This window comes from Watersipora subatra, chromosome 6 (genome assembly GCF_963576615.1).
Source record: "Watersipora subatra chromosome 6, tzWatSuba1.1, whole genome shotgun sequence".
NCBI lineage: Eukaryota > Metazoa > Bryozoa > Gymnolaemata > Cheilostomatida > Watersiporidae > Watersipora > Watersipora subatra.
Window position 1 is genome coordinate 29,326,625 of NC_088713.1, and position 13,393 is coordinate 29,340,017.

Consider the following 13,393-nt stretch of genomic DNA (forward strand, 5'->3'; position numbering starts at 1 on the left):
TTCAATAAGAACGATAGAATTTGTACTTTCCATGTGTGTGTTGGCGAGTCTAATGTATCTATGCCTTTTTGAAACACAGATTTACCTTTGCTGGCATCTAGCTTTGTTCTGATTTGTTAATTCATTAGCAAACCGCAACGGCGTATACATATTCATCTATGTACATGTATATAAAAAATAAACTTATAATTAAGTTTATAATAAGTACTATTATAAACGATATAATAACTAGTACTTATTATAATATATATAATAAGTACTAATTATTATTACATATAAATACATATAATAAGTAATAAGTACTACATGTATATACTAATACATATAGTACTTAGTTATAGTATTTTTTGAACTCTATTTTGTATAACAAACAAAAAGGGTAAGTGTAAAGTATGTATCTTTGTATGTTATTCTTATTTATCTTTGTATTATTTTATTATAATATTATTATATTATATATATATATATATATATTATATTATATTATATTTGTGAAAGTTTTTATTGTAAACTCAAAATTCAGATTTTTTGTGTCAAAGAAAATTTATAGCGGAATATTTTTGACGGTAAATATTTTTTCAGTGGTTGGGGTTAATTTAGGTTTGTCCTTTGTACTATAAAAAGCCAAAACATGACAAGGCAGAATATTTCAAATCTTCGACTTCTGTTTTTTCTTCTTTCTGAATAGTTAGTTTATGGCCTTTTATTGTCGCAGCCGGCTATTTAAAGTTTAACGCGCTAATCAGTGTGGTTTAATAAAATGATTAACTAATTTGTTTATGAAATTACATAACATTGAACATAGAGCGATGAAAAAAAAACAGCATGACAACGATTTTTACAGACAGGCAACTTTTCAAATACTGAAAAGTGACACCGCAACTTTAATAAAGAAAATACATCTAGTTTACTAAGTCTATGAGATTAATAAAGAATAATATTGGCAGAGTAAGTCCAACGAAAGGACTTTGTTAAAGGTTCATTCACAGCAGGATGATTTATTGGAGTTGCCTCCACACCGACAAAGTCTGTTTAGTGTAAAACGAAAACGGTTGTAAAACAGCTTTGTTTTAGTTGCCAACGGAAGATCGGTGAAACGCTGTATATTATGTTTGTCTGTTTATGTGTGGGATAAGAAGAATATTTTGACATAACATTCACACATCAATCCCAGTTTCATAACCAGGATTTATTAAACAACACGAGTTACCCATCTACATAATAATATACAACAAATTTACATAGAATAGTTCCATGTTGGTGTCTTACATTGCTGTTGCATTCTAATTTATACTATTTATATCAGTACCGGAATAACCACCACTGACATCCAGCTAACTAACTCTGTTGTGGCTTTATCTTTATGCCAATCTATGCTATTGTTAGGCTACTGATCTGTTCTGTAGTCCCGTGCAATCTCGACTGTTCTTGCCTGTAACCAAAATTATTATGATATTATATCTGACATGTTACCTTTTTGTATCTTATGCTTGGCTCATCGGATATTATCACTTTTTATCAATTAGGCGTATGAACACATTGTTTTTACAATAAGTGAGTACTTTTAACTGGGAGAGCTGCTTAGTCTGTAAACTAGGTAAATAAAGTTGATACGAAACTTTAAGCTTTCATTGGCTTATATTAGCGAGCTAATATAAGCCAATGAGGGCCAATATTACCTGTAGAGTCCCCGTAGAACAACAAGTCTACGGGGATCACGCTGTTACATATTTGACAATGTACAACATGGAAACATGAAATTGACCAATTATATCGCAATGTTATAAAATAAAAGCGGATTGGTTTTGAAATTACATTTAAAAAAGATGACCCCCTTTGTGTAGTCTGAGTTGGTGTAAAGTCTTTGCAAAAATGTATTTCGAATCATAAACGGAATAAAGCCGTTCCAACTCCCTCGGAGAAACACAACTCGACAATCAACCTGGTGTAGATGCTAATACTAACACTGCAATATTTGAATAGGAGAATAATTGATGTTTGCTGATTGATTGGCGGTAATTAAAGATGCTGCCTACTCCAAATATTTATTTGAAAGGTTTCATCTCTGTTTTCATATGGATTGGCAAACCTATATTTAGTCTTTGATAACTGGTGTACTACTTATATAACTCTGTCTGGATCACATTGTATATATACTAGACAATAGCTCTTCCTTGTGCTATTAAAATACTAATAATAATATTAATAATAATAATAGTAATATTGAGTAGAATCTTAGCACAACTACTGGTTCAGTTTATCATGCAGTAATATTTATTTCCGATATGACCATATTGAAACGAGTGATATCTGGGGACGGTTTTTATCTATAAATGACACTACTAGCTAACTAACTATATACCTCCTAATAGATATAGAGACCACACAAGCTGTAGAATATTCTAGAAAGCTTAGTTTGATTAGTAAAATTGTCATGGATTATCTCGTAGCTATCTCTTGAAAGAATAGCCATTTCTTGGTCAGGGAATAGAAACTCCTAGTGTTTCCTTTTGAAAACTTCCAAATTGTTTAGAGAGGAGTAAGCCTGTAACCATCCAAGCTCAGTGTAAGGTATACAACAGCCGTATTAAACGGATAAGAGGCCTGGAGAGTGTACCAAACGCAAATGAAAAGACGACTCTTAATCATGATGAGACAACTACGCGGTGTAATGAACTTTTTATGGCAAGGTAAGATTAATCCTAAGACGGGCTGACCTCCCATGCATGGCGGACATTCCAACAAAAGAGGGCTTAAGATGGCTGAGACATGCGCACAGGATGGGATATGAAAAATTGCCAAGACAATTATTATACACACAACTCAACGGAGGAAAGAGGAATCAGGACAGACCTAGACTGAGATACAAAGATGTACCTGAGAGTAACATGGAGTTGAGAGAACTAGACACAAAGAGATGGCAAAAGAAGGTGGGAAGCTGAGCTGCATGCAGGTCAGTGATAAAGTCCAAACCACAAGACTGTCTAACAATAATTTTCCATGACACGTATTTTCCATGAACCGCATCATGGGAATTTGGAGTTGCGCGCAAGTTGCGATACTGTGTGAATTAAGTGTTTCTATGGACATAAGCATGATGCGGATTGACTCCAGCGCCTTGTTGAAAAAAGGTGAAGAATTGTACGCTATAAGTTAATAATTAGCGACGCAGTTAGCGACACACGTGTTAGCGACGCAAACACACGAAACTCGATCGAGAAACGACAAACGGAAGTATTGAAAATGTTTAAAATTGAATAGCTGGCATGGTATATTAATGTGCATCATTCGCAAAATCTGTTTCCATTATTTACAAGCGTGATGGAATCGATTAAGTTTCAGGAATTGCAAAACTGGTTTAGCTGGAGGTTAACTTTCGCATTAGCTCAAATTTGCGACACATGCGCGTCATGGAAACAGCTGTTGTCAAAATGACTGACTGCAAGTCAGTCATTTTTTTATCATATGCAATTGTTTTTTAAGTTTATTTTAAACAAAATTTTATTAAATTCATCAGAAAATATTAAATTAAAATTATTGGATTCATCAGAAACTTGAGGGCATTTTTTTATTATATGCAATTCGTTTTTATGTTTTGTGGTAGTCTGACTGTCAGGATGTTTCAAGATTAAAATCAACAAAACTTGATCACAGTCGAAACGCTGAGAAGAAAAAGATGTGCGAAATGAGATCTCCGATTGCTATCGTCGCGACAGCTGGTATCAGCTATTGTGTTCAAGTTGCAGTGTTATACATCTCTACTCTGTTTTCTCTCTGCAGACATCATATTAAACTATCACCTGATCTGAGCATTTTATCTGCAATCAGGTTTTTTCAGTTTCAGTCCTGAAACATTTTGGCAGTCAGATCTGCTCAAATATCAAAAACAATTGCAAATGAGAGCAATATATCGATACTTTCTAATAAAATCTACTAAAGTTTTGTGCAGTTTCAGCTTTAAAATGAAGTATTAAACTACAGAATCTGTAAAATCTACTGGCTGACAAGCTTCGTCAATTGCAGGTGGCTATCAATATTAATCTCAACAATTCTGATTACAGATTGTTACCCTTGAATGATGCTGACTTTGCTGCCATCAAGTTCCAAAGTTATAAAAATATGCTAACTGTCTGTCACGAAATCTGAAGCTAATTTTCACATTGCGTACAATAGTCCTGGTCTTCATACATTATGGCCACTGCCTGATAGCTTGTGGCTTTGTTTACAATTTGGTTGTATTGCTCAATCACCTATAAGTTAATGGTGAGAGGCCTTGGGCTGAGAACATTCTAGATTACTTGACTTACTATAAATATGTACTGGAACAGGGTGTTAGCATTTGCATTCAATATTTAAAAGCTTTACTGTACACATCAGATAGAAGCATAAATCAACTATTCTCCAAAATACTATTTTCTCTCTAAACTGGATTAGCAAGCTGTATATTGCTTGTCAGGACACTTTCGACTGTGGGACACGTTCGACCGCCAGACACTTTCGACCGCCAGACACTTTCGACCGCCATACACTTTCGACCGCCAGACACTTTCGACCGCCAGACACTTTCGACCGCCAGACACTTTCGACCGCCAAACACCTTCGACCATGGGACACCTTCGACCATGGGACACCTTCGACCATGGGACACTTTTGACCATGGGACACTTTCGACCATGGGACACTTTCGACCATGGTACTTTTTTATGACTGCAAAACTTTTTCCAACTCCGAGACTTTTTTACGATTATGAAACTTTTTACCATTGCGGAAATTTGTTTTGACCACCGGACTTTTTTTCGACCGCGGGACTTTTTTACGACTGCCGGACTTTTTCAAACTTGTCATTCCATAGCAACTCTACAGAGATAGTACACTATTGATGTTTATTTTCCATAAACACAATAAAAGCTAGGTTTTCAATCATGTGTTTAAATATATATCAGTACCTTAGCAGCCTCATGTACTGTGAGAGATTATCAGGAGTGCCAATAGAGCATGGGGAGTAACTATGGGCACAATAATTATTAAATCCTAAACGGTAAATGATTGAAAAGCTGAGCTTCTACAGTGAATGACACGAGTTTGAATCTCATGTAGTACGATATTTTTTTAAACCTCTAACTGTGGCAATGGATGGACATTCTTGCTATAGTAAAGAAAGTTTGTGACATTACATCATTATTTATTAAATAACTGCATCATCATAGATGTAATTACAAATAATTGTATTATTGCAATGTAGTTATGTAATCATTGCATTATGTAATAGTTTTATTATTCACTATTGAGTATTTACATAAGCAATGAACGTTAGCAGTAGCAATAACAGTTGCTAGTATACGCTGTAATTGGGTATATTACTCCATATCATGAAACAGAGTATTGATGATTCATGAACCAACAATTCCAGCAACACGTTAACACAAAAGTTATTACAAATTCGTATTGCTCCGATTCAAGGTTCAATTGCTGCCTCGGGTTGAACTGTTGCAGCTGTCCTGTTGAAGACAATATTATTGTCTTATATATTATATTATATATTATTGTCGTGTATTGTGATTATGGTGTGGCAGTGTCTCTTTGCTAATTGAAAAAAAACTCATCATTGACTTTCCATGTATTAAAAAAGCATTTCTTTAGTCAACTTGGGCAGATGGCACACCAGCAAGACGCTCCTGACTTTCCTACTTGCCAGGTATCTATATATGTTATATAACAATATAAGTGTTGGTTTGTTGGTTTGTAATATGTCCAGTTATAGCAATAAAATAGGCACATTTGCAACGCTTGTTAGTGTTATAAATGAAAATACTGCTTCGCATTGGAGTTGAACTCGGAAACACTGTTTTTTAAAAGGGGTGCCAACCACTACGCAGCGCAGCCATCTCACCATGCTATGGAATAATTGCTGCCATACTTATTTCACCTGCCAATCTTTAATGTTGCAATGGACTGCTACTGTAGTATAAGAAATGTACACAGCCAGACGTCTCAAAATGCTATAAATATATGTATTTATGGCGTAAACATAAACTTATTGAACACAAAAATAAACAAAGGCATTCATTTAAGAGTTAGAATAGTGATGTTGGTTATATTAATAAAAATATATTTGACATGCAAAAACTCTTTATGTTACCCCTGCAATGCCATGCATTCAGCTAGTCAGTATGTTTTATATTCTTACAGGGTGCCAAGTGATTTTACTCGGTGCAACAGAAACCCGTATGATGGTGCAAGCTATAACCTTTGCTCATCTTTCTTGATGATAAATTGGTAGAGAAATAGTACCTCACGCTTGTTGCAATGTTATTATACGGAAACTAAACTGGGTGAGTAATCCACAGAGCTCTCTCTGTTGAGATTACCTTAAAGTCAGATTTGAGTTAGTCTGATCAATTGATCCGTTTAATTCAGTTTATTCAAATGAGGCATTATCTTGGGTTGAAATCTATAAATAGATACGGCAATCTTTGTGGCTCGCTGTCTGTCTCTGTATATATAGCTGTGTATGAACAAGAGGGCACCTGTGCAATAATATTAGTCTGATGGACGGTGTGTACATGTGAATATTTTGTTATTAAGGTGGGTTTAATAATAATAATAATATGAAATATTAATTATTAATATTTCATATTATTACCATTATATAGCTCTTGCAGTTGACATGATTGGCTTTGGCATTTTTAAAATATATTAGGATGCATTTCCAGAAAATATTATTTCTAATATAAAAAAGGTAATATATACTCTTAAGATATATTTTTTAACAGTATAAAAATAATACAGAAATGATATAATTTCTAATATAATATATTATATTAGAAATTATATAATAACATATATTTCCTGAATATATATTGTTCAGGAATATTATTTTTTATATTCCTAAAAGTATAAGATTAAGCAATAATATATTTTCAGGCTATTATATACTAGTGTATATAGAGGACCCACTAGCATGTTGGGTCATGTTCTTAATATATCCAGCATACCCAGCATTGTTACCATAACTCCCGTTTTCTGTAGACTCACGGTTAATGCTGCACCCAATAAATTTTTGAAAAAATGGCTACTTCGAAGGGCATCTGATAAAAAGGAAACTTTTAATCGGACTCTAGCATATGTTGGTGAATTATCAGCTGTGATGCTAATAATCTACGTAGTTATAACATCTAGTTGCAATTGGACAGCTAGTAGAAATCAAATACAATGTATAAATCTGGCGACTAGAGAGTTCAGCCAGAATCGCTTCTGGCCATTCATTTAACGGGCAAGATTGATAGCTGGTCCATACACGACATTTGGTCAGATCTGGCAATCAGACAGGCAGTCTGGCCGTAGCATCTGGCGACCAGCCACGACAGAGGCAAGAATGTTGATGATAACTGGTGCTAATTTTGCAATCATAGATCATGCGAAGATATCCAACTCAACATGCATCGTGGTATCTCTGCTGAAATACTACCAGTAGCTGTGTAGTATTTCAGCAGGGCGTGCCGTGAAAATAGCGTGCCGTGAAAATAGAAGTTATTTTGTGATAGTGAAAAAACTACGATATAAAATCTTTAATTATATTATATTACTCAAATTAATTATATTGTATTACTCATATTAAACCTTTCAGAAATGGCAGGATTGTTTTATACCGTTGTAAGTCTGATGCCACTGGATAATGTGCTTCTTTACGCTTTATGCAGGGAACGTTTGAAAAGGTTAACATATGTGTGTTGATTGACTATATGATGCTCAGATGCAAAATAAAGATTTTCTGCATTACCTGCCACACTAAACAACAGTTGAGAACAACAAAAACTCACATCAATGGACACTTTTTTCCAGTAACTAAATGAAATTTTGGCTACTTTTCAATTTATAGCAGAATATTATAGTATAAATTTGGAGTCGAGTCATCGTCACTCTCTTTTATTGAAAGAATTGTAGATATTCCTTTTAAATCTGTAGTTATAACCACCTAAGCAGACTATACATATTTATTTGAAAGGAAATGTAAATGGTTAGTTTTCTAGTTTGACTTTGTTATATTCGGTTTCGATAGTTTTGATTTACTTATTGAGACTTGGAGTTGTCATCTTACTTTGGATAGCTCCCAACGCGCTGTGCATTTGCTGGGTTATTTCTCATGGCTTGCTCTGTACTGCGGTATAAGCTCCTATTTGAGCTAGCCTAAGGGTAGCACGATTTTTCCTTAGCCAATAGATTCGTATCAGCAGGTCTGTGTCATGAACTATAGCCCAAGTTCTCCTTTAGTGGGATAATTTCCCGATGCCGTCCCTACTTTGACGGTGAGCAGCGAGCGATCCTGTCTACACTTCCCGGAGCTTAGGGAGATCAGATTTGCTGTCTATGCGGCGTTCTCTCTTTTGGATTCCTGGTGGGTAAACGTGTGAGACCTGTCTGCTGACTGAATCAACATCCGAAAAACTACGCCCAAAAATCCACATTTGTCGTGGCGGATTGCATACATCCCAAAAGGAGCGACCAACTCGCCATGCGTTTTTTTATAAAACAGGTATTACAGGTTCCTGCATACTTTCGTTTTACTAAGTTTTTTTAATAATAACTTCAACCATGTAATAATTGTTCATTTACGTGTCTCTTCTATTAAAAACTAACAATAATAATAACTGTCTAGGAAGTAAGATAATAAACAATTAAAACCCTTGCTCCAAGCGAGTGCAAGTATTAATAATCCTTGTTATACTGGATTATTCTGGATTATTGTGGCTAGTTCGCTCGTGTTATTAATCCCCTCACTCCACTTTGTTAATTTGAGTAACTGAAAACACCAACATTCAGTCATAACAACTTCTATAAACATAAATCTCAGTGTTTATTGTTTTCATAAATGTGGCCAGCTATAAAGATGAAAATCTAGCATTGAAAAACGTACATCGCAGAGGATTTGATCCCTGAACCTCCAGTTCCAGAAGTATTGCACGTATCCATTAGACTGGAAATTCCCCTGTCATACAGCCACGACCAAAGTGATATTGGAAAAAAGAAAGGGTACTGATGGTTGAGAAATGCAATATTAGCAATCAAATGGCACTGCAGTGCAACAGAATAACTGCTGCAATGGTAGCTGTAATGTACTGGGTGTTATTATGTACAACAAACAGCAATAATGAAAGGAAAAGATTATATGTTTATATCTCTCCCCCGCAATAGGAGAAATGCAATATTAGAAGTAAAATGCACTGATATTACTAGAATAACCAATGTTATTAATATAGTAATACAGTAATAATAGAAAACCAATGCACAATTATGTTTACATTTCAAAACATCGTAGCTAACAATATCAAGAAGTTGTGATATTTATATAGATTTAAAAAAAATCTATTTTAACAAAACTATGTAAAAAAAATAATAACAGTAACATATTGCCCAACACCGGTCACTATATACTTCGGTCTTGTAAAGTCGAAAGCTTATTCTTATAATTAAATCTTATAAAATCGTTTAATTATTTTTACAATTAATTCTTATGAAATCGAATAATTATTCTTCTAATTAAATATTGTAATAATCTCATAACAATCGTTGGAAAAAATATCATCGTCATTTTCTTTACTTTCACTGCTTTGGACATCAGTAGGAATACCAAAGTACTCAAGTGTCCCAAACGTCAGTTACTTTGAAATCTTACTTAAAATCTTACTTAAAATCGGCAAAAAAGAAATGATTAGTTTTCAGCACTTCTGCGTTAATTACAGAAACCTTCGGCAATTGACAATGCCATAGACTGGTGACATGTGCACTTTTTTTTCGTGACATGCGCACGACTTAATGGTTCTATTCTCTGTCGCTCGACGTTCGGTTTGTCGGTCTTAATTTTGATAAAAATAAGGCTTGTCAAGTTATAATGACAATTTTGGGCCAAATTAATCTGTCTATTTATGTATTATCCGATCAGATGGGTAAGGTTTAGGAAATTTTCTACAAATAATAAAGCCTTGATAGCATATTTAAGTAGGTTTATATGTGTTTTGTATCATTATTATACTTAAACGACTCCATTGAAAAATGGTTAAATTTGTTGATGAATAATTTTCGTGAGTTGTGTGAGCGCATATGCATTTATCGTAAATCTCCCAAACAATCCTTTCGCTCGTGTTTGGTCGTGAGACTATGGCATTCAACCAAACATAATAGTGTTCAATAATGGTAAAGATATTCATTACAGTGGTTAAAATACGCATAACGACTTTGTGTCACACGTAACGATTAGCAGATGGCCTCACTAGGTGAATGCTCGACAATACCCGAGTAATAAAACCAACTTATAAACAGTTGCAAGTGATGTGGTGTAAAGGTATTGTAGTAGGTGAGGTAATGTTTACAAACTATTTTTTTCAATACCCGTGCAACTCAGGGCATTAGGCTAGTCGATTTAGGGTATATTTGAAAAGCGTTTCACCATTTTGCCCAATCGTGTTATTGCTTCCATCATTACTGTACTATCTCTGATCACATTTCTACACTTGGTTCACAAAACTCACCTTTCTCTATTAATGTGCACACAACTCCCCATCCAGTGTGCACACAACTCCTCAATGCATGTACAATTTTTCAATGGATTACTCTTTTATCTAGTCCTACTTGCAATGGACTTTTCAATATTCATGTCATTGCAAAGATGCTCTCCGATATGATTGGATGCATATACTTAGGCTTCTTCATGGCATATATATTCCTCAAAGTATGTCTGTATGTTGTATGTCTGTCTGTATTCGGGCTATAGCTATTATTAGAATAACTGTAGCTTGACAACAATGCTGATGCAACGTCATGGAGTACCGTCATTAGAAGCCTAGCGCCTATCAACTAGCTCACTAGAATTACTAGCTTAGAATTAGTAAGCTTACATAGTTTATAAGCTAATTTTTAACACCCGGGCAATGCCGGGAGGCAAAGCTAGTCATGGTATAATACTAGCTGTGAATAAGTCACCAGGTATACCTACTGCAAGAACTTAATAGAAAAGAAATCACAAAATCATGCCTTCAAGTGAAGCAATTATATTATTCTTGCATAGATCAATACATTTTTATAAATTGGTAAATATTCAAAACACTATTAAAAAAATAAACAAAATGCGTAAAAACTAGTCAAACTTGCAATAATAAATGCTGATGTGATTAGCGCAATGCTGACAAGCGTTTTCGGTGACCCAAAGCTAGCTGAAGCTATTTGCTAGCCCAAGGCTATGCAAATATCAAGCGAAGACCCTATCAACCTCTGTACCGTCACTCCTTGTAACGTGACATGTGGAAATGGCACTTCCAGATGGTGATTGATCCGTGACAGAATCAGACACAAAAGGATGGCTGGCCACTACATCGCTGGCCACTGATCGAATGACCATTTCCTGAGCTGAAGGAGAATCCTCCTGGCGAGGTACCGCCAATTTTTGCTGCTCGGTATTGACAGTCAACAAGCTGTCAATTGTAAAAGTGCTTTCGGGCACGCTAATAACGCTACGCTGGTCTGTTGAAAGCGTCTTTAGAAACTTCATCTCTTCTGCTCGAGGCACTATAGTTAGGAATCTCTCTCCTTCCCCAACTGCAAGTCAAACATACAGACAAAAGTTGGAAATTATTGTGACACTGTTAAAAACATGAATCTAAAATTCAATTATTTATATCATAAGAAAAATACGTTGAGAAAAATACTCATAAATACTGTTATGGTTAAACATGAGTTTAACATAAATAACTCTATGGTTAGACATGAGTTTAACATAAATAACTCTATGGTTAGACATGAGTCTAACATAAATAACTCTATGGTTAGACATGAGTTTAACTCTATGGCTAGACCTTAAAAATGCAATTAATAGCTCTGTTATTAGCACTCGCATTTATGAAGTCTGTGAATTTGGTAGAAACGGTTACAAGACTAACAGCTTATTTTTAATCTGGAGTAACTTCCTAATGGAATCATATATATAAAACTTATATAAGCATATAAAATATATCTAATATGAAAATAAATAAATATGAAATAAAAAAACATTTTTATCGACTTATACATCATTGCATTCATTATGGTAAAATAAATCTCAGTTTTTGTGTGTCTGTTATTTTGTACTTCAATGGGTCTTGAAATATGGCGTACATTCAAATGTAATAATACTAAATAATAATAATGTGACAGGTACTATAATAATAACAATCTCTAACACTTGCTGTTGCAGTCAGCAAAGAGTTGCTGTGGTTTTACAAATTTATTCTTGATATGCGTAAAACTACAATTATAACTACAAGTTGACAGTCTGAAAGAGTGGCTAACTAGCTCAACTATTCGATATTCACATTGGATGACGTACAGTCGTACTTAAACAGTCTACCAATGTATTCAGTGAAAGCTTGAAAATAGGTACATGTAGCAAAATTTTGTACAATTGGGTAAAATTTGAATTTGAAATACAGTATGTTGTTAAATGAATGTATGGGTCGCTATTGACAAATAATTTTTAATAAATTTAAAATTCGATAGAAATAATGCTCTAGTAAGTTGTTTGAATTGTAGTTTTACGGTTATCAAAAATAAATTTGTAAAACCACAACAACACTTAACTGACGAAAACAATTGCTATAATATGTTACAGTAAATAAGTTTATGGCTGCTCGGAGTGTAGCAAACAGGAAACTGCAAAGTCAACTAAACTTTTAGCTGCAAACAAAAATCAGGGAAGGGGTACCGACCCGCAACATACAGTGCTTACGGATGCGAATAGTTCTATCCTGTATTGTAAAGACAACGCCTGTCATTTATGCAAGATTGTACTAATATTGTGGATTACCAAAAATCTGAACCTAAAAACACACTTTAGAGGTCTATATGCAAACAGTAAATGACAACTCCATGGTTAGTAACGTGAGGAAAACTTCATGGTTGGCAAAAGGATTGACAACTCCATGACTAGAAAAAGGGATGACAACTCCATGGTTAGTAAAATGATTACAAAAAACCAAATCATGATGCACTTGCCTCTATTAGCTGGTAGGATCATTGCATTCAATGGGCTGCTTTGCAATCGCTGTATTTCCTGTTTCTGTACTTCCTGTTGCTGTACTTCCTGTTGATCTTGCAGTAGTTGGGCTTCCAGTCGAACCTGCTCAATATCACTCTGATCCAACCTTATGAGCTGTCCATTTGTAGTCACTGTTGCTGTATCTACATGACAGGAGACAATCTGTCCACAGATTTCATTCCTTTACCAATATTGCTAAACAGTAGGACCATAATAAGCACTAATTCTCGCTCATAAAGAGATCATTGTTAACCCTATCGCTCATACAGAGATCATTGTTAATCCTTTGAAGAACCTGTTTTTTGGTAAAGCGTTTTAAAATTAACCTAA

General features: G+C 34.6%; 1 protein-coding gene across 1 annotated transcript in view; it reads right to left on the reverse strand.

Annotated features, from left to right (window-relative positions):
* Positions 1 to 11,050: 11,050 nt before the first annotated feature.
* The window catches only part of LOC137398621 (uncharacterized), a 65,243-nt gene continuing 62,900 nt past the window's right edge, over positions 11,051 to 13,393 (reverse strand). Inside the window, exons 19-20 of the mRNA XM_068084788.1 lie at positions 13,021 to 13,206; positions 11,051 to 11,589 (exon numbers count right to left, since the gene is read on the reverse strand). Coding sequence (XP_067940889.1) covers positions 11,243 to 11,589; positions 13,021 to 13,206 — 533 coding nt within the window. The 3' untranslated portion in view covers positions 11,051 to 11,242. The remainder of the gene's footprint in view (positions 11,590 to 13,020; positions 13,207 to 13,393) is intronic.